Source organism: Temnothorax longispinosus, chromosome 3 (genome assembly GCF_030848805.1).
Source record: "Temnothorax longispinosus isolate EJ_2023e chromosome 3, Tlon_JGU_v1, whole genome shotgun sequence".
NCBI classification, from domain to species: domain Eukaryota; kingdom Metazoa; phylum Arthropoda; class Insecta; order Hymenoptera; family Formicidae; genus Temnothorax; species Temnothorax longispinosus.
The window spans coordinates 15469930-15492719 of NC_092360.1; the positions used below are offsets into that span (position 1 = coordinate 15469930).

At 41.1% G+C, this 22790-nt stretch overlaps 1 protein-coding gene and 2 long non-coding RNA genes across 3 annotated transcripts; 2 read left to right on the plus strand and 1 right to left on the minus strand.

The window, feature by feature from the left end:
- The first annotated feature begins 6859 nt into the window (after window positions 1–6859).
- On the plus strand, window positions 6860–11642 carry LOC139809586 (18S rRNA (guanine-N(7))-methyltransferase-like). The gene is made up of 3 exons (XM_071772558.1): window positions 6860–6930; window positions 7397–7578; window positions 9940–11642. Exons 1-3 carry the CDS (start codon window positions 6860–6862, stop codon window positions 10422–10424), a joined length of 738 nt encoding a protein of 245 aa, XP_071628659.1. The 3' UTR covers window positions 10425–11642.
- Window positions 11643–16497: 4855 nt separating this feature from the next.
- On the plus strand, window positions 16498–18712 carry LOC139810250 (uncharacterized). Its single transcript, XR_011731270.1, has 6 exons — window positions 16498–16966; window positions 17205–17231; window positions 17575–17611; window positions 17709–17896; window positions 18160–18346; window positions 18577–18712. It is a non-coding gene; the product is annotated as an uncharacterized lncRNA (long non-coding RNA).
- Window positions 18713–18768: 56 nt separating this feature from the next.
- On the minus strand, window positions 18769–22083 carry LOC139810251 (uncharacterized). Its single transcript, XR_011731271.1, has 3 exons — window positions 21626–22083; window positions 21309–21548; window positions 18769–19541 (listed from the first exon to the last, which is right to left on the minus strand). It is a non-coding gene; the product is annotated as an uncharacterized lncRNA (long non-coding RNA).
- Between the last annotated feature and the right edge of the window lie 707 nt (window positions 22084–22790).

Here is a 22790-nt window from a genome sequence, read left to right on the forward strand (position 1 = left end):
AAGTTTCGTTTTTTATTTCCTCTTTATCTCTTTTTTTTCTTTCTCTTGTTCCTCCTTATCTTTCTTTCTTTCTCCCTCTTGTTCCTCCATTTTCTTCAAAATTTCTTTAACCCTCTCCAGTAATTCTTCCGTCGCCATATTTTCTTTTTCCTGCTCTTCTTTTTTGATTTTGGGCGGCGGCAATCTGTTGACCCTTCTTTGTGCGTTAAATTCTTTTAGAATTTCTTCCTCCGCCTTCGCTGCTTCCTCCACCTCTTCTTCCCTCTTCCTTTTCTCACTCTTCTGAAAGAATTCCTTAACCGATCCTGTACTGTCCACTCTTCTTAATTTGGCTAGCTCCTCCGCCTTCGTTGGTCTGCCTCTCGCTTTCTTCTCGCCTTCGCCTTCCCCCTTCTTTCCTTTATCTCCCTGTTGTACACTTTCTGATTCTATTTCCTTCTCTTTCTCCATCCGCTGTTCTTGATTTGCCTATCCCTCTTTCTTGTTATGTATCCTATGGCTGCGTGCACGTCTAACTATTCCTTCTATATCCTAGCTATCCCTTCTTTAACTGAGCTAGTCTATGCCCGCTTTCGCGCCTTTTCCTACATTCTGTCGCCCCTCTATATTACTTACCGTCTATGCCTCAACTGTCACTTCGTTCCAGCCACTTTCTTCACTTTTCACCTTTTAACCGATCTCGCCCCCGCTTAACTCTTTCTTCTCCGCCGTCTCACACCTCCATCCCATACTGTCTCGCTACTCTCGCTCTCTCTTACTCTTTCTGAACCACGCTTTTCTACCACTTTATCTCCGCTATGTTCACACCTGTCACCTTCTATGTTCCGGAACCGGAGGTCCTCCTCATTTGAAAAAATTGTTTTTGTACCCTTAAAGGTATAGGAAATACGTAAAATAATTATTGATGAAATACAAAATGGTCGTGCAAACAATTTTTTTGAAATTTGGTGGTTTAAAATGGAATTACCCAGGCGGCGCTGGCAAGGAAAAGAAGTTAGAGATGACTCTAAATATACCGGACGAAAGAGACCCGGGAGATTCTAATTGTAAGATATACTTCGTTAACATAAAAAACACTATTTTAATAATTTTTTTTATAATTTATAATGTTAATTATAAATAAAAAAATTGATAAAATTGATCTAATTAATTTTTGTCTGTTTCTATATAATCAATCTACTACTTAAAAATAATATATGCATAAAATATTTTCTTTAGTAACGAAAAATATGTGCCTAAAAATTTTTTTTGTTAAAGAATATCAAACATGAAATTTAATAATCGTGATTGTGCATAAATGTTTGTGTAAAGGGGAATATTTTCCTTTAAAAAGGATATTAGGAGTCCTTAGAATGTTAATATTACGGTAATAATAGACAATATTAATAAGAGATCAAAGAATGAGTTCAATATTTTATATTTTATTTTTTACGTAAACATAAATTGTGAAATACTCTGTTGTACTCCAGTAGGTAATACATTTTCTAATTTTTCATCATTCAACCACTGGTATTTTACGTTATTGTTGATATTATCTATCTCCATCCATATGTTTGGCTAAGAAATAAAATATTTTAGCACCATAACTTTCTTGCTCGCAAAGCTTCTTAGGATATTTGTATTTGTGGAATCTGATAGGTGCATTTCCATAAAACTTCACTTTTATTGTTGCACCACACATGTATCTTGTAATACTCTCTCCGCAGTCTGTAAAAGAATTGATAAAGAATATTTTTAAATCATTTTTTTGTCCCCATTAAGATATTCACATGCAAAATTAGTTGTAGAGAGATGGGTATGTCTTGTTGTGCCGCGCCTGGGGTTGCAGGGTCGGCACGGAGTTCTTTGGAATCCGCCGGGAGAGAGAAGACACACGAATCCAGATCTTTTGTAGAATAGCGTTTAATAAACTTAGATATCTTGTTACACAGGTGTTCTTAATCTACTGCCCTGACTTGCGGGCTTCGTGTAGTCGATTACATTCGGTTGCGCGTGATCTAGCCTTTCGTTCCAGACTGCCCGCCGCTTCTCGGAAGGGCGGGCTTTTATCTCTCGCGCGTTAGCTTCCGCGGTGCTGACTCAGCTGTCAGCGCTTTTGCTTCCGGGCGAGTGACCTGGGTGTCACTTGCGAAACCCGGAATGCCACCTCAGGTGAATTTGGCAAGATCCGGAAGCAACGCTGACAGCTAGGTGTCGCAATTCGGGATCGTTGACCTTCGCCGCACAACATCCCTCCCCCCGTGGAAAAAGAAAACTGAGGTATGAAGTTTTCGTTAGTGCTTTCTTTTCTCATAGAGGTTACATCCTGGTTCAGCTTAATTTATACTATATTCGTTGTGTATTGTCGGCGTCTGTCATGCGGAGAATGTTGTCATATGCGTCTTGGCTGTCATCGTCTGCGTTACTACGTAGCCTTTTGGCCTGTTAGATGTATTCCTGAAGTCGTTTCTACTTTTAATCGTATTTTCTGCTGACGATGTCTGTCCACGGATTTTCACTTTTATACTGCTTTACGAGTCGCTTCAGTCTGAGTCTGTCACCGGTCTCGTAAAGTTTTAATTTCTCGATATGCCCCCGCTTGAATATGTGCCGGTACGGGCTGGCGCTGTGGACCCGAATGAGATTCGGGATGGTGAGGAGGCTGAGGAGGCTGGTGGTCCGGCTTTGGTGGTTCCCGACAGGTCGGGGGTTCCGGACCTTGTTCACGCTCGTGTGTGTTATGATGTCGGTACGCGTGAATTCCTGGTGGGGCGTGATCAACGAACGCCGCCTGATACCATGGTGTTATTCCTGACGCTGGTTGCGCTCCGTTCCCGTATGCTGGCTGATCTGGGGCGTGGTACCCCTCGCCATGATTAGTTGTACGTTTTGTTTATTTTCATTGCTGCTGTCCTTATGCTACGTCTTTTGCTTATGCTTCCTCTCTCTGCCTTTTAATTTTCGATAAGGTTTTCAAACGGTTAGCGTGGACGCGTAGCGTTTTTCGTTTTATCGTATATATATATTTTTTCATCGGATTGCGTTTTTGTTTGAAAGTCCTAAGTAAGTTTCGCTGACGTCTGTCCGTGTCGGATTTCCTCTTTTAATTTCTCTGCTTAATTTCGCGTCAGTTGGCTGCTACTTTCGGGCAGTGTTAGGTGCCTTCTGTGATTCTTAAATCTGTGCCTTCTTAAATATGCGGTGCTATCGGTGTACGCAATATTTTACACCCTCTTTCTGTGACGCCTGTCAGCGCGAGTATTGGAGGAGGGCTTTTCGGGCGGCGGCTGTTGCGGATCGCGAGGCGAGAGAGAGAGAGAGAGAGAGAGAGAGAGAGAGAGAGAGAGAGAGACGAGGCGAGGGAGAGAGAGAGAGACGAGGCGCGTTCCTCGCCCCCTCCTCCTTATGATGCGGTGGCCCGCCCTGGCAGTGTGGTGCCCTCCCCCCCGTTGCGGGTGACGCTACACTCCGCAACAGGACAGAGGGACGTGGTCCTGGTTCGTCCTTGTCGGGAGTAACACTTGTGTGAGTTTGATTATTATGTGTGTGTATTTTTATCTTTCCTCTTTGCTTACTGCTTTTTGCTGCTATTCCGTTGCGCGTGAGCCCTTTTCTTCGATGAATGCTTTTTGGTCGTCTGCGTCGTTTTAATTGGTTGCGGTTTAATGTTTGCGCGACTCCCTGGTGCCCTCCTGTAGGCGAGTCGTGATAATTGTATAGTGTCTGTTGCTTTTTCTTTTTGGTATACTCCTTTGGCGTGTTCTTATCTTGCTGTGTCACCTGCACGGCCGATGCCTCCGGTATCGGGTTTCGGCTCAACGCGTCGGCTTTCATATTACTTTTTTCGGCTTTGTTTAAAATGCTGGCCGGGCATTTAGATTCGGTCGGCTTTACGAGGAAATGTCCGATAAAATTTTCGCCGTTTTTTACGATGCCTATTCGGTTTTGATCGGTTGCCGCTTCCACGATGGCTTCGCTGCGGGGTGGTCTGGTCATCTTACGATACGGGCGGAGCTTAAATGTGGCTTTACCTATTTTTATTTGTTTTGTTGCGTTGGAGATTTCGGCCTTATGTTCTGTTAGGAAGTCGTTTCCCAGTATCCCTTCATATTCGATCGGGAAATTATCTTTGACCACGTGCATAGTGTGGCGAATCCTTTTGCTCCCGAGATCCACCGTTGCCTTTATTTTTCCGATCGTGTGAATCTGGTGTCCGGTTACGCCGATCAGTGCTAGTTTTTCCTCTCGCACCATCGTTTTTCCTTGTAGGTTCCCTACTTTGATTAAGGTTAGAGTCGCTCCTGAATCTAATAGTAGATCCATTTTTCCTCTCTCCGCTTCTTGAATGGGTAGAGTTATCATATCCAACGGGCCTACTTTATGCTTCCCCGTTATCTGTGTTACTCGATACTCCGCTGCGGTGCGTGCCTTACCCTTCCTGGGTCGCTCTTCTTCTTCACTGCTACTGTTGGAGGATGTCTCGTCGCTCGTTTCTTGCGACTTATTTTTTCTCACCGTGCTTACGGGCGCCTGTTTCGTGGCTTCCCTTTTCGGTTGGTGCGGTCGCTCTGTTTTCGGTCGTCCGTTCAACGACCAACACTCGTCCCGCTTGTGCCCTACCTTCTCGCAATAGGTGCACTTTATGGTGTTGATTCTATGGGGCTTTTCTGCTTTCGGCAGTGTGTTTCGGCAGTGTGTATTTGCTTGCATACCGGTTCGAGCGGCAATCTCGCGCTTAATAATGGCCGGTCTTCCCGCATGTATGGCATTGCACGGTTGCGCTCGCGTTTCGGGCGTCTTCCGCGAGGAGTCTATTTCTTGACGATGGCTGTCCGTTTCTCGGGGAGGGGCCTCTGACCTTTTTCTCCGCGTTGGCGCCGGTTATCGCCTCTTGTAGGCTTTGATACCGTTGCGCTCGGACCAGCATTTTGATGTCGTCGTGCAGTCCTATTTGAAAATTGTGCAGGGCTTGCATCTTGATGCTGTCGAGAATCGCCTTCTGCTGTTCTTGGGAGTGTCCTTGGCCCTCTTCCATGGCCTCATATAGTTCTCTCGCTAGTTTCTCGACTCGACGCCCAAATTCCTGCGCGCTCTCTCCCGCCTTCTGTTTTAGCGAGTTGAATTCTAGCTGCAGATGGGTCATACCGCGCTTTTCAAGATATTCCGTTTCGAGTTCGCGTTTTAGCTGTTCAAAATCGCGAATATCGCGCGTGTCGAAGTCGGTTATTGCTTTGCCCTTGAACTTCGTGCATAAGATTGCTTCTAGAAGCATGGCTTTATCTATGGGCTGAATATTCTTCATCGCGTACGTGCTTGCGCTAATGAATTCGCGAACGCGCTCTCTGGATTCTCCGTTTATTTCGGGAATCATATTACGGGCTTCCTTTAGGCTAAGAAATCCGACGTGGTGCCCTGGCTGACTACGGATGTCGCTCTGCGTTCATCCGTAGGTCACGTCCAGCGGGCCCTGGCTGGTCCGTACGCGTCGTTCTTGCGCGTCGGGGCGGTCGTGCGAGGATTCTAGTCGGCTCACGCGGTCCTGTATGTCGCGGATTGCGCGCAAGACTTCGACTGAGCGGTCGAATTCTGCAGCCTCTGCGCGGTTCATGCGATCCTGCATGTCGTGCATCATGCGCAAAACGTCGCTGAGCACGGAGCCTATTGCTCCTGGGCTTATTTGCGTCGGCTCGGGGGCTCGACTTTGGTCGGTTTCGGACGGTTGCCCATTTTCCGCGGGTCTGGGCCGCTCCATTTCGGCGTTATTTTGCGCAGAGGTTATGTCCTCACGCGGCGTGATTGTCGCGGCAGCTCGTGGCTGGCTCATTGTTTTAGCCCGGGGGGTATAATCCTCTTCCTCGGGGTCGAATATATCGCTCTCGTAAAAGGTTAATGAAAATTCTCGTCGCAAGGATACTCTGCTAGGGGTTCGGCTAACGTATGGTCTGCTTCTACGCGGTTTTTTGTCCGGCTGGTCAATGGGGTCGTTTGAGAATAAACTCTCGTCAATCTCACCAAACGGAAACTCGCTTTGAGTATCGGCCGAGGTGTCACCGTCGGTCAGGGGCCGTATGCGTGTGTCACTGTTGTGATCGTTACTGTGTTCGTCCGCTAGGCTATCTCGCGGTTGCTCGTTCGTGTTACAAAGGCTAGCGTCTAAAAATTCAAATTCGCGTTCTATAATGACGTTGGGGTGCAATCCGAGCACTGGCGTATCGTCGTCGGCAAGTTGCGCGTCTAAGTTTCGTCGCACGCGGTTTAAAGAATCGTGGTCTGTACGTCGTGCGGCGCGAAAACGGTTTCGGATGCTATTCTCGATTGCTTGTTGCGCGCGCTCGCTCAACACGAAGGACGCGTTACTAATAGGGGGATGCCGGGACAAGTCGTCCGACATCTATTGGCGCTTAACACTTGTCTCCTGTAATCGCGAAACTTCCTTCGGCTTTCGCGGTTGTAGTTGCTGTAATCGCGAAGTTTCTTTTGACTTTCGATCGCGGGGAACGCTCGCTATTTCTACGCTCGGCGCGTACCGTAGTCGGCTTACAAATTGATTCGGACTTACAGTATCGCCGCGCAACGCATGGTGTCCGCTTTCTGCTGTGTCGGAGTCCTGCAGGGCCGCTCCGCTGCTTTGTGTCGTCTCTGCTTCGCTGTATCCCTGCTGCGCTGCTTCGCTGGCTCGGTGCGTCCCTGTGGCGTTGCCTCGGGCTGGCGAGTCCGTGCGGTAGGTCGGGGCCTCTCCGATGTCGCTGATACACTCGGCGGCTGCTACCGTTGTCTCACGTGTTGCTCACTCGGAATCCGGCTGGCTGTTCCTCTCCGGGGTGTTTTGCCGCCGCTTTATGATCCGTTCCCTTTTTCAGGATGCCGTAGATCTGGCAGGATGTCTTCTCGTCCGGTTGGCAGATATCCCACCGCTGCCACCAATTGTTGTGCCGCGCCTGGGGTTGCAGGGTCGGCACGGAGTTCTTTGAAATCCGCCGGGAGAGAGAAGACACACGAATCCAGATCTTTTGTAGAATAGCGTTTAATAAACTTAGATATCTTGTTACACAGGTGTTCTTAATCTACTGCCCTGACTTGCGGGCTTCGTGTAGTCGATTACATTCGGTTGCGCGTGATCTAGCTTTTCGTTCCAAACTGCCCGCCGCTTCTCGGAAGGGCGGGCTTTTATCTCTCGCGCGTTAGCTTCCGCGGTGCTGACTCAGCGCTTTTGCTTCCGGGCGAGTGACCTGGGTGTCACTTGCGAAACCCGGAATGCCACCTCAGGTGAGTTTGGCAAGATCCGGAAGCAACGCTGACAGCTAGGTGTCGCAATTCGGGATCGTTGACCTTCGCCGCACAACAGTCTATATGAAATTTTTATACGAATTATCTAGATATTTATTATATCTTCATAATAAAATCCATGTTTTTGCAGCTCTCGTATAATAGAAATTAAAGTACAGATGTCTAAACGTGCTACAGAAGTTCTTGTGCTACCTGAAGATCAGAGCTGCTTGCTTTTGAATATCGGTTGTGGGTCAGGTCTCACAAGTGGCAGTATATTGGAAGATCAGGGACACGTATGGATAGGTGTGGACATCTCTTCAGCTATGCTTGGTATTTTAATTATGGTGCAATACAGTTATATTTTAAGAATATTTTTTTACAGCATATGTAACATATGCGTATATATATATATATATATATTGTCACGACTTTTTGCACTCCCGGACCGCTCCGGGGCGTGTGCCGGATCAAAAGGACTTAGGAGAGCGGGATGGTCGGCCTCTCCAGTGATTTCCTCGCACCTCCGATACTCCACGAAATGTTCCGAATGTTGGGCGCCAGACGCGTACATTCGCGTCCACGAAATCGCGAAAACCTAAACGAGACGCAAAACGAAGTGTAGAGGTGCGTGGAATCGGCTAGCTTGACCTAATCACGGGCGGGGTTAATGAAGAGCAGCGCGATTTTCGGCGGGGTGACACGTTAATTTCATACTCAGTCAGATAACAAAGAAAGTAACATTTATTGAGTACTGGTTGTCGAGAAAATAACAACGTGTATCCATCCGGCTTCGATCAAACACAAGATAAATTCAATAAATAAATCAAGAATAGCCGGTGGCTGGGGTGTCTGGATTCATCTAACAGAAATAATATTAATGCGGACGCGAGACACCCACGGAGTATTAATTGAGTCTCTAATAAACACGCTGAAGGCTCTATTCTCAAACAATTAATAATTCGAGTCGAAAACCGTACAAAAACTCTGTCGCAATGATATCTTAACCTAACGCGAGTGATTCTGCTCGGGCGCAACGGGGAGGCGCCGAGTCATTTAACCAGGCAAAGAATACGATAACTAACGCAAAATACTGGATTAATGCGCTTCTCCAATGAGGCGGAATACCGGTCAACGCGAAATACCAAAGTCGCGATATCGCTAATAACCACGGAACGCCATGAAGAACTACGCAAGTAACATCTAAACGCACGAAGCGTGTGAACGCCGGTAATTTCTTAACGCGAGTACAAGTCTAACATAATTAATCAATCGGCGGGAACGACATTCGACCGCAATTAACACTGCCATCGACGTCCCGACGCAAAATTCGAGGTGGTCGCGAGCAGGGACGCCATAGGACGTAACGCAAGTAATACCGGACGCAAAGTTTCTCAACGCGAGAGCACAATTATCAACCCGTAATAACGAGATCCGAACACAAATTGATACGCTAACACCGACGCTCGAACACAAGAATTTCCCGACGCGAAGAAACGGTAACGCAATTGACGAAATACCGGCCCGTAGGCGGCCGTACACCAAGGTCGCGAGGACAACGCGATATACTCGCGATATCGAACTCATTAACGCCTATCGCGACCTCCAGGGATTCGCCATAACGCTTGTACCACGGTTCCGCGACCACGATACCATCCCGAGGCCCTTCGTTCTCGTTATCGATCGCGAAATTACACTCGATCTTGACATGCGTTATCCCGAGCGAGAGCGTGCACCGGAGGGCGGTGTCGTGGCTTTACATATCGCGATTTACGGGCAACCTCACCGGTGATACGCCTCCTCCTGGGCTCCTCGCCGTCACCTTCCACCAACGATCCTCGATCCGCCAGACAACGATCGAAATACCCGACTCGGGGTGGCTATCGCGTATCTTAACAAAACGTATCTCGCCGACGGACGACCAGAGAGTGAAACGCTAAACCCGCTCGATTGCGGAATCGATACGGAACCCCTTCCTGAGGGGCGCGCGAGCCAATCGGGCGCGAGCTTGCAAGCCCGCGGTGTCCCGGCGCAGTGCTGTCGATACGAGATCTTTCGGGGGCGGGCAACGGTCCCTCGGCGGCGTGCGACTCCTCAAATTTTTGTCCTTAGCGGCGGACGGAACTTCGCTCGTGCCGGTGTGCCTCCGGTTTGACCCTGGGGCGGTGGCCAGCCACCCCGTGGGTCGGTGTTTTGTGGAGATCATTTGCTGAAGCCGGGTGTTTACCCAAGCGCTTGGGGCCCCGCTATCGGCGGCCTCGTCCGTCGCTGCCACACGTGCCGCCCGCCTGCCGCGTTGCTCTCGCCAGCCCGCGATCTCTGCTGCTTCCGCGTTTGCCACCCCTCCTTGGTTATCGATCGTCCTTGATTTCCTTCGCCAAGTACTCTCTCGAAGGTTTGCCGTGGTGTGGGTGAGGTGCCGCGCGTATTACATTGCATAAAAACAAAAGAAGGTAATCAGAATGCGGAAACGCGATTAAATACGACCCCTGGAGATCTCGTCGTTGCCTCCCTGGTCCGTCCCTGGGCGCGAAATTCCGCGCCTTGTGACGGCGGCGGGGCGCCGCGACGGTGCGGCGAGCCGCAACGTCACAACATATATATATATATATATATATATATATATATATATATATATATATATATATATTATATATATCTTGATATATAATCATATTAACACATTATTTTTAGACGTTGCTGTTGATGAAAGAGAATTAGATGGTGACTTAATTTTGGGAGATATAGGTCAAGGATTGCCATTTAAAGCTGGTACGTTTGATGGGGCTGTCGGTATTTCTGCGCTTCAGTGGTTGTGCTATGCAAGCAAAACTTCGCACAATCCTACAAAACGTTTATATCGTTTCTTCTCAACGTTGTATGCATGCCTGTCAAGAAGCGCAAGAGCAGTGTTACAATTCTATCCAAAGAACGGTGAACAGGTTGAATTAATCACGGCACAAGCCACAAAAGCTGGCTTTTATGGCGGTGTGGTTGTCGATTTTCCGAATAGCGCAAAAGCAAAGAAAATGTTCTTGGTTTTAATGACCGGAGGAGCTGCTCCGCTTCCAAAGGCACTAGGCGTAAAGAACGAAGATAGACAAACCGTCGTTAATTCAAGAAGGTTTGATTCTCTCGTTGTCCGTTATTCTATTATTTTGTATTTGCAATTATTTTAAATATTTCTCTAACTATAATGTTAATATTACGGTAATAATAGACAATATTAATAATAAGAGATCAAAGAATGAGTTCAATATTTTATATTATTATTTTATTCTTTACGTAAACATAAATTGTAAAATACTCTGTTGTACTCCAGTAGGTAATACTTTTTCTAATTCTTCATGATCCAACCACTGGTATTTTACGTTATTGTTGATATCTCCATCCATATGTTTGACTAAGAAATAAAATATTTTAGCACCATAAGGCTCCTGGATGGTCAGCCGAGAACTCTGCGTTGACGGTGGCGACGTACCGTCGCGGCAGAAATCAGAACTCTTTTCTCTCACTCTTTTCAATGGAGAATTCTGTCTTGTGACATGTTGACAACCTATTTTGTTGTGCGTGCTATTTCTTTATTATTCGCTCTGTGCTTGTGCTCTAACGTTTAACGTATTCGTGAAAGTCGTAAAATTGGCCGAAAAGTAAGATTTGCATGCGGAAGGAACGTTTTCACCTCCTTTCGATAGTCGTTAAACGACTGTTTTTCCCGTATGTTTAGGCTTCGTTTTATGGCTGTTTGTTTATTGTCGAGAGAAAAGGGTAGTTTTCAGCCAATTTCGGAAGTGTTCTGAAACGATCTATAGTGATGTTTTATTGAAATGTCTTTTTATTTGAAAATGGCATGCACAACAAAATTGGGTGTTTTCCTCGCCTCGATAGTAAGAATCCAATATGGCCGTGGTGACCATCTAGGAGCCATAACTTCCTTGCTCGCAAAGCTTCTTAAGATATTTGTATTTGTAGAATCCGATAGGTGCATTTCCATAAAACTTTACTTTTATCGTTGCACCACATGTATCTTGTAATACTCTCTCTGCAGTCTGTAAAAGAATTGATAAAGAACATTTTCAAATCATTTTTTGTCCCTATTAACAACTTCAGACACATTTCTTTATAAGGTGTAATTTTTTTCTGTTAAGATTAAGATGCGTAACATTACAAAAAAGCGTGATATCCGTACAAACGTACCTTTTTCAAAAAAAAGGTAAAAAAAGGCGCCAAGTACAAGCATAGTAGTGTATATGTATTATGTTGTTACCTCGAAAAAAAAACAAAGTGGTAATATTATACCTTGAAATAACACCCTGTACATACTGTTTATAAAATGCGTAATACTACAAAAAGGCGTGATATCCGTACAAACGTACCTTTTTTTTAAAAAAAAGGTAAAGAAAGGCGCCCCAAGTACACGCATAGTAGTGTATATGTTGTTACTTCGAAAAAAAAAAAACTTGTACATTGCTTCCTCATAGTTTTTAAGTGAGCAAGTAGAAACTTGCACATTGCTTCCTTATAGTTTTTAAGTATGCAAGTAGAAACCTGCAGTACTTCCTCTATGAGGAAGCCAAATTAATAAATATCTACTGATAATTATGCATACAAAAACAGGCTTCCTCATAGAGGAAGCAATGTGCAGGTTTCTACTTGCACACTTAAAAACTATAAGGAAGCAATGTGCAAGTTTTTTTTTCGAAGTAACAATATATACACTACTATGCGTGTACTTGGCGCCTTTCTTTACCTTTTTTTTAAAAAAAAGGTACGTTTGTACGGATATCACTGACTTGTACATATTCACATTACCAATGATCAAGAGTTATTGTAATATTAAGTTTTATTTATAACTTTAGTTAAGTTTTGGATTATTGTGCGTCATATGCCTCGAGTGCTTTTCTATTAATTTAAGGACCCTTATTACCATATATATTGAATATGCGGCAGTGATTATGTGGCATATGCAAGTTGAACACGTAAACCTTGTTAGCAACTACCTGTGTGGAGTTGCATGGAGTGGATCGTGATACATCTCAGTTACTTGATACAATTTTTAAAAGCTTGATCAATGCTGAGATGTGTTGCGAGAAGGCTCCCAGGGTACCTCTCACATGTTTTGCGACTAGACATAAGTGCGAATGCATCATTGAAATAAATACTTGGTCCTAATGTAGCTCACGTTATAGATATTATGTCCTATGTCTTAATTTTATGTTCTATGTTAACTTATACTTGTCTGTTGAAAACACAGCGATTTATCGACGAATGAAAAATGGCGTGTTGCCATCTATGGTATTCGCCAGTAAGCAACTGATTCCGTAAACACTCTACGTAAACACTCTATAGAGACTAATACATGGGTCTAGTGACATTGGTAGTACGTATGTTTCGCACGCAAAGGCGCTGCAATACTTGGTTTCCGCGTTCGTATGGCGCTGCGATACCTGACTTCCGCGTTCGTTACGGAAGTATCGAGCTTGCGTAGCAACGATCGTCATTGTATCAATATCTTTCGTTCACGATCGTCATCATCCACATCTTTCGTCCACAAAAGTCGCGCGTTTCGAGTCGTGTCGTGCATTTTACCCGTTTCTACTATTCTTTGTAAAAAGGATATGGAATTGTTAAATCAATCGTTTCAAGTTATACTCAATCGTAATTACAACGACGAATATATTAAATACGGCAGCACGACGTAAGGAAAGGCGACTACCGACACTGGAAAATTATCTGCCATTGCCAGATATAAGGAAAAGGCATCCGCCATTACTAAAGAAGGAAGGACGATTGCAGAATACATTCGATGGAAATATATTTCCGACTTTTCACCCGAAGGGCGGTATTCCTCCTCTTTGGAGTCACTTTCACGTAAAGTGAAAGCTCGCACAGGTAACTCTCGTTATTCGTAAGGGGACCACTGATAAAGTCGCTACAAACGTTAGTTAATGACTATCTTTGGTTCCAGAATATTCGAGAGCTTTCTTTCGTATTGGAATTTGGATGTATAACAATCATTCTTGCGTTTCGGCAAGGCATTCAATCCAATCTTTTCGATCAATCGGTGGCCACTGTTTAAGATAAGATTCTTCTCATTTCACTTGAGTAATCAAGCATAAAAAGAATTTGGTTGCAACCACGCGTATTTAGTATATTCGCTTCTTTTCATTGTAAAATTACGTATGTTGTATAAAGATTGTAAGGATTCGTTAAGATATTAATTGAGAATTAACTCATCGAAACTGTAAAGTTAATATTTCGTAAAATAGTACATGTTCACATTTTTTAATGTACTCTATTGCGATTCAATAGTCAGTGTATTCTTTCTTTATCGTAAGTTGAATATCTCTAAGTTCATTTCGAAACGAATAATTATTTCAGAAACATTATCCAATGGTTAAACCATGTTATGCACGATTGATGAAATTTATATGAATATGTGTCATGTTTATTATGGATTAATGCATTGAATTACAAAAGGAAAAAAGGGTATATGTATTGGTTAAGAACCACTTAATTTTTTTAACATTGATTTCTCTGAAATCTATTTTCTTCATTAGTAAGATACCAAATTAATCCATGCATTATTCCATTTCTTCTATATATATTAATTAGATTTTAAATTTATACTTGTATTATGTTCTATTTTGAAATGTTTTGCATTAATGGTCCTTTCACAAATATAATTTGTTCTTCAAGGTTTTCTCTTATGCGTTACAAATATTCAATGATTCTCAGTGCTTCTAATTTGTTTAAGTGAAATTGGTCTTGCATAATTATTGTGTTGGAATTTATGAAAGAAATATCTCCGGCAACAGATATATATTTATTAAAGTGAACGGACTATTAATAATTGAGTTTCTTGATACTTAAGCTATGTATTTCATTGATATGTGATTTATATTAATACCGCGTTATATTCTCAAAGTTCTAAAAATTGTAGTCAATCAATATATCGAAAGGTTAATTTTCAAACGAATTACACTAGTTGAGTTTTCTTAATAACCAGTACGATTTTACGTTCTTACTGGAGCGTGTACATACATTGTCATTATAACTGTTTAACAGTGTCCACTGCAAATATGGTAATTTTTCACCCCTCATTTGATTTTCATTTGATTTAAATATGATGCATGAATTCTCTTGTTGCCTTTATTGCTGCATAATCTAGCTAATTTGATATAAGTCGATTTATATTTATGTGGTAACCTTAAAACTGCTCTTTGCTATAATGGGATGTATATACCATGTAATATTTCTGAGTCAAATTCAGACATGCTGTTGGCTTTTTCTATTGGAAGCATTATCTACAGTATGCATACTACTTATGTATGTATGTATGTAATGTTTATTGTATTTCCCCGCAGGGTTTACAAGGCGTTTTTATGAGGAACGTACCCAAACCTCTTACAAAAAATTCACTTCCCCTATGCCTGGCCATTTGCGACCTCACAAAAGTTTACCCTCCCTCCCCGTAGTCCTCTTCATCCCTCTTCTTCTTCCTCCGTTTCTGCCGCGACTCCGTCCTTCAGCCTCCTTCCTTCCTGTCTCAGCTCTTTCCTATTTGGCCCACTCCCTCTTTTTCCCATCCTCTTTCTTCTAACTCCTCCGACTCTCCTTTTCCTCTCATTCTTTCCCCCTCTAGTTCTATCATCCATTTCTCTTTTCCCCCTTCCTCATCCAGTACCCATCCCACCGCTTCCTGCCAACTTCTATTTCCTGATTCCCATTTCCTGCATTCTTCTCATACATGCTCCCACGATTCCTCCTTATGTTCACATAACCTACATTTCTTTTTCTCTTTCACTTCCCAGTATCTGCTTTCTCTTATTTCATTCCTTAATCTAAATCTTGCCACTCTTCTCCATCTACTCTCACCCCATCCCTTCTTCAGATATCCCGGGATACCTTCTCCTTTTATAAACTTGTACCATTTATTATAACCTGATTTCTCGATCCTCTCCCATCTCTCTTTCCTTTGCGTCTCCTTATCTCCTCCAAACAGCTTAATAAACCATTCCTCTCCACCTTCTTCTCTCAGCCTTTCCAACTCTTTTAACTCCACTCCTCTGTCTTCGAAGAACTTTCCTCTTTCTCTTTCCCAGCTTGAGCCTGCTTTCTCTTCTTTCTCCCTTCCCTTCAGCTCTTCCCAACATAGCCTCGCCAGTTCACTTCCTCTACCCTCCTCTAACTTTTTCTCAAATCTCCATGCCCTCATCCCTGCTCTCCCTCTTAGCTTCCCCCTTTGCAGCTCCTCCCTAACAAGATACCACGGTGTTCTCCCGTCCACTCCCAAGACCCATCTGATATACCTTTCTTCCATCCTTTCCATTCCTTCCCTTTCTCTCCATCCCCATATTTCCGCTCCATAACCCAACACCGTCTATACCAGTCTATCAAACAGCCACAGTCTTTTTCTCCAGTCTTTCCCAAATCTTCTCTTCCCTATCCCCCAGACCTTCCCCATCACTACTTAGGGTGCCTCCCCATGCAAGACAGAATCTCGGAAAACGGAATCTCGGAATCATTCTGATTGGTTAGTCCCATGAGGCTAACCAATAGCCTCATGGGACTAACCAATCAGAATGATTCCGAGATTCCGTTTTCCGAGATTCCGTCCTGCATGGGGAGGCACCCTTAGTCTGTATACAATTTAATCATTCCTTAAGTTGACAATATTTATAGTACGAGCAATAAGTTTTGTAACCCCATACTTCTATCACTGCTTGGTATAACTAGCAGCCGTTAATTATTACTTTCATTATTACTTTTGATTACGATATTTGCATTGTATATTGCTTTTATGTGTGTCCTTGGTCAATATACGAAGAGGTTTGACATGTATGCTCAGCGTGCAGTGGCATTTTAATAATTATATTAAAATCTTTTTATAAGGACCACATGACATCCTAGGTTATGTTCGCATACGCACGCTGGGTAATGTATCTATTATATGTATTAACAGTTTTTCTTTCAGGAATCTGGATGTGGAAGGAAAACAAACTATAATAAAACACACAATTTATTTATTAAATAAACGATCTTTCGTTTATTATTGTTATATTTTCACGAACATGTTATACATAATTATTTCTGGACCTCTTCGTCAATGCTCAATGTTTACCGTTTCTTTTGTTATTATTCATATTTATTATATGCGACTTTATATTTATGTCACATCACCTATCTTTCCTATCCCAAATTCACGTATCACGGTAAGTGGTTATTGTTAACAAACTAAGTGAACTATATCGCGGTTTGTCACCTCATAGAAGTTAGCCGGACAATTTCGACTTACGACATTTTTTTTTACGAATCGATTGTTAGTCGTTTGTTATTGATTGTTAGACTAATTAGAACGTTTGTTAGTTAATAGTTTTTACGTAATCACGAAAATAATTTTTAGTGTTAATTTAGCCGGTAAATATAGAATTCTTTACAATTTTCGATTCAAACCGTGGTCAATCGATGCGGAATCGTTTGTTAGTTTCGAATATACTAAGTAAAACGTTTGTTAAATCACGGTTTCGCTAAAAAAAGCGAAAAACTGTATATCGTTTAGCTGCCGGAGAGTAGGGGTGAGACGTAGAATATGTGGTGGTTTCGGAACGCATTACGTAATAGTTTATCAACACGGGAAACGTGCTTAACCTATTTTCAATTTATTTATCAGATTTGTTTATGCGTAATACCTGGCTACATTTCACGTGCAAAAATATAGGTAAGTGTAAAATGCAAATTTAATTCTGAACTTAGTAAAAAGTATCCTTGCAATATGAAAGAGATATAGATTGCAAAAGTAGAGAGGTAACCTACTAAAATTGTATTTGAACAATTACATCAAATTACAGATTTATGAAATATAGAAATAAACTTTTATTGTATGTACAAGTAGATATAAGTAATTTTGTCATCGTACTAAAACTCGCAGTTTAAACTAACTATAAAATTGTTTGCAGATGCTTGATGTCATTGATGTCATTAAGGTGATCGTAAAGCCGTGATCCTAGCCGGTTTTTTTCAGTTTTTTTCTTAGCACTAATCTTTTAATTGGCTTTATAGAAATGCAAAATTCTTGTCTAGAATTAAAGTACGCATCAAAATCTAGGTCATGGTAATCGAATTTATATCGAAAACGAAAAAAAATTAATATTTTTGGTTATACGTGACGACCACCACATATAAATTCGACCACCATGACCTAGATTTTGATGCGTACTTTAATTCTAGACAAGAATTTTGCATTTCTATAAAGCCAATTAAAAGATTAGTGCTAAGAAAAAAACTGAAAAAAACCGGCTAGGATCACGGCTTTAGGATCACCTTAAGAGGTAGAAAAGCAGTGGAATACTTCATGCACTTCCAAGTAAGTTAGAAAAGCATTAGCGAAGCTATTTAATCTTGTACAAATCATATTAAAGTACACATTAAAGAAATATAAATATATTTTATCATTGTGTAAGGGTTGGAATCTGTCTTGGGACAAACGCAAAAAGAGAAGCCATAAGATGTTAAAGAGCTTAATCGAAACGAAACAGAGCATCAAGAACCTCGTCGTAGAGCGAGAAGCGGTGGCAGTCGAGCTGCATCATCTACGATCGGAATTTCCGAAGATGGCAGTTCAGGCCAACACGCTGATTATTATACGGAAGTAAGTTTCATTTTCAAGTTACAAATTTGATTTTGGACGTTTCAGAACTTTTATAATTTAATAACAGAAAGAGATAGTAGCAATAACTTGAAAAATATGTGTAACGCTGATTGACTATCGTGTTGTGAGGGCGTAATTTTCTTAACGTTGCCGCGCTATGAAAGGTTTAATTTACCGCATGATTTAATTTATCCGTATGATATTGCAGATCGAGGACTGCGAAAGTAAGAAAAGTTTATAAGAATTACATTTGTAATTTATAGGACGTAAACATAGAAGAGGATACAGAGAGTAGTTCTGATTACATGGGTGAAACAAGTGACGATGAACACAGTGGGTGGTGGTAGCCAATCTGGAGCCAGTATGAAACCAGGCGATGATCTTGCTACAGATAGCACATTAAAACGGATTCTAGAGCAGGATTATGACCTAATGAGTAATAAGATCAAGGTAAGCTAGTAATTAAATTTTAGTTAATATACATATATATTATAGATATAAGCTCCTAAAGCGTTTGTGCCGGATACATTTTTCAACAACTAAAAACTATTCCTGCTGTTTGCATTTTATTTATTTTTCATATTTAAATTAAAATTATACAAGGATTGTAATTTATGTTAAAAACTAATCTTTCACTGAAAACAAATATCATACAAATATATCACTGATATTTATTTCAGCTTATACTTCTGGCGCAACCTACTGTGATAAATATTCCAGAATCTCTGGCACAGCATTTCACTACGACGCAGTTTACGAATATCCCAGAGAAACCTTAACTCTCATATCGCAGTTTACGAATATCTCAGAGAAACTCTCTGATTGTGTCGATTAATTATCGAACGGAAAAAGGAAAATACAATAGCAATGTTTTTTTTATGTATCAAGATAAGCTGTGATTATATAAAAAAAAAGAAAAAAATAACGGAAAACAGAACCGAGCAGGAGCAGGACGCAACAGGATATCTGTATTTCTAGAAAGTCTGATTTTGTAAATTATTCTACGAGGAGAAAACACTTGTGTATTATATATATATGTATATGCGGATATGCGATACACAATTTGATATGATATATGATCTATGACGTTTGTTTATTACTATGTAAAGTGACAGACTTCAAAATTAAACATTAATTACTGTTAATCATGGCGTTTTGAATTTACTCTTTTTCTTTTCTTTTACCTAAAGAGGATCATGAGAAAGTGAGAAAATTCCAACGCTGCGAGAGTGCAGACACAATGGACATCCGAATTTTACAAAACGTGAAAAAACATTCGTATTTTCTCATCTCTAAACTCCTCAGACCGTGTTAATATTTAAACAAAATAATTTACACGTCACTCACAGAGCTAGCGCAATAAAAAAATAAGTTAACATTCGTTGAAACAACATTATACATTTATGTCTAACAACAATTTTTTGTGCTTGCACTCGCGAATCTCTTGCCGACGTGATACTCGATTTTTTCACACAGAATTTCTTGCTATAAGACACAAAGGGGAGTTTACTTCTTGCGGAAAATACTCGGCATGCTGGGCGATTCAGTTTTCTGTTGAAAAGATCTTGTTCATTTTCTGGCGCATATCCTTGGCAGACATTCACCGTCGTCATCGATAGGGAAAGCCCGGAGCTCGTTGAGTGTCCTGGAATGAAGATAATTTTTTTACAAACATTTAAACATTTTTCGTTATCGAGAAAATATGTACAGGATACATAATGTTTCTAGAAAAGTATTCAATGGTCCAAAGATATCAAGGACAAACTTCCGAAAACGGCCCCCCTCCGATTTCGATGAAACTTTGTGAAAAGCTTCGTTTTGGGTCAAAATGAAAGCCCTTAAAAGGAATTTTGGCGACTCCTATGATAAAGCCATTTTTTTAGATAAAATGATAAAAAATATAGGAAAATCTTCGTAATTCTACAGGATGTTATAAATTGAATATATACTGTTTGTATTTAATGACTTTATGTTTTTATCCTCCCCCGAAAGCACGGGGGGGGTGTGCGTGAACCTCGGTTCGCGTGGAAAGTGTATGCGTGAACTATTTCGGGACTACCGCACCTCCCCCGAAAACACGGGGGGGGGGTGTGCGTGAACCTCGGTTCGCGTGGAAAGTGTATGCGTGAACTATTTCAGGACTACCGCACCTCCCCCGAAAGCACGGGGGGGGGGGGGGGGGTGAACCTCGGTTCGCGTGGAAAGTGTATGCGTGAACTATTTCGGGACTACCGCACCTCCCCTGAAAGCACGGGGGGGGGGGGGTGCGTGAACCTCGGTTCGCGTGGAAAGTGTATGCGTGAACTATTTCGGTACTACCGCACCTCCCCCGAAAGCACGGGGGGGTGTGCGTGAACCTCGGTTCGCGTGGAAAGTGTATGCGTGAACTATTTCGGGACTACCGCACCTCCCCCGAAAGCACGGGGGGGTGTGCGTGAACCTCGGTTCGCGTGGAAAGTGTAATATATTACAAAGCATATTATTTATGTATTCTGCTGTAAGTATATAATAAAAACATTAAATCATTAAATACAAACAGTATATATTCATTTTATAACATCCTGTAGAATTACGAAGATTTTCCTATATTTTTTATCATTTTATCTAAAAAAATGGCTTTATCATAGGAGTCGCCAAAATTCCTTTTAAGGGCTTTCATTTTAACCCAAAACGAAGCTTTTCACAAAGTTTCATCGAAATTGGAGGGGGGCCGTTTTCGGAAGTCTACCCGATATCAAAATTCAGAAATATTCAGAAATATTCTACCAAATCTACTATGGATTATTGCGACTGTAGATTACAAATTAGGAATTATTGGTGGCGAAATAAATGTTACTTATTCGGTCAAATTAGGAATGTTCTACCGAAGTAAAAAAAGCGAGGTAGAACAAATTTATTTCACGTCCGAATTTTGTACATAAATTATTTGAACTAAATTCGCGTGTTAAGTGGTTTCTTTTTTTAACAGGTTTATTAACTTGTGGTCAAGAAAAATGTCGAAATTTTTTAAGGTTTAATCTATACAATAGGTGTAGTAATCCTTAAGTCCTAAGAAATTAATCAATCATAGTTAATTATTTTTCTCACATTCGATTGTGATTGATCAATTTCTCACAGCAGATCTTAATGGAATACTTAATAAAGTTGTAGGGTAGTATTTCATTGTCGGATCTTTTATATTTAAGACCGGCTGGAGTATAATCTTAAGAGAGAGAGATGTTATAAACTAATCACTCGATTGTTAGATGTAACAGAGCCGTATTATCAACCTTAAGCCATTGTCTTGAAATAAGAACCGACTATGTATACTAGCCTTAATTTTACTCATTAATTCTTCCTTTGGAATAACGATTGCTTGTTCGTTGCTTAGCAAGGAAGATTTTACAGAAAAATATATTGCTCTTTTTCTTACCTATATAACAGGAGATGAGGTAATATGCGAAATCGAAATATATACGCAAGCCGTCCGCGACATCTCTGCATATATTTACTTCGTTTACTGTTTTCTCTATGGTATTATTCACTTTACTCCGTTGAGGTTTCTCTGTTCGTAATAATCTCGGTTCGGAATATTCGTAAACTGCGTCGTAGTAAAATGCTATGCCAAAGATTCCGGAATATTTATCACAGTAGGTTGCGCCGGAAGTACAAGCTGAAATAAATATCAGTGATATATTTGTATACCTACTATTTGTTGTCAGAGAAAGATTAGTTTTTAATATAAATTACAATTAATGCGAATCAATGAGAATGACACCGGCGGCTTTTCCGCCTCTCTGTATATGAACTGGACGACAAATCTGACAAATAAATTGAAAATAGGTTAAGCACGTTTCCCGTGTTGATAAACTATTACGTAATGCGTTCCGAAACCACCACATATTCTACGTCTCACCCCCACTCTCCGGCAGCTAAACGATATACAGTTTTTCGCTTTTTTTAGCGAAACCGTGATCTAACAAACGTTTTACTTAGTATATTCGGAACTAACAAACAATTCCGCATCGATTGACCTCGGTTTGAATAAAAAATTGTAAAGAATTCTATATTTACCGGCTAAATTAACACTAAAAATTATTTTTGTGATTACGTAAAAACTATTAACTAACAAACGTTCTAATTAGTCTAACAATCAATAACAAACGACTAACAATCGATTCGTAAAAAAAAATGTCGTAAGTCGAAATTGTCCGGCTAACTTCTATGAGGTCGGTTTGTCTACGTTTTTCTTGACACGCACGATAACATTTGAACCGGGATCAAGAAATACGTGATGGATAACTTGATCAAGCGTACACTAGGGAATTTGTTCATTAAGGCTGATCCGCAAGAACGACTGCCGTTTCACGATGGTTCTAAGTCCTCATTCATATCGAATGACGTTTGCATTATTACACTACACGTTTATCGATGCTCTGTGCAATCCACAATTAAAATCTATAAATATTATGAATAATACATGAGCATCACATTTGTTAGCACATGTAATTTATTTTATTGACACTGTGTTGCTGCGGCTCACCCCTTTTTGATCATCAAGATAACGTTTTTCTTGTAAGTTAGTTAGAATATATTACATTGTAAATTACCTGATATAATATGACAAATAAAAGAAATGAAGCAATTAAGAATACCAAATATGGAATATAAAATAAAATAAAGAATGGAAATAAATAATATGAAATATGAAATAAAACAGAATTTGTCGAATGCCACATCAGGTAATTAGTTTTAAGTTTTAGTTTTAGTTTTGCAAAACTTGTTATTTTTTCAAATTCTTCAATTAAATTCGATTAAATTTTTTCCAAGACATTTTGTAAACATGCGTACACGTAATCTTGAAAATATAATTATGATATTTATCATTTTACTGCAAAGTTTGTACATCTCCTGG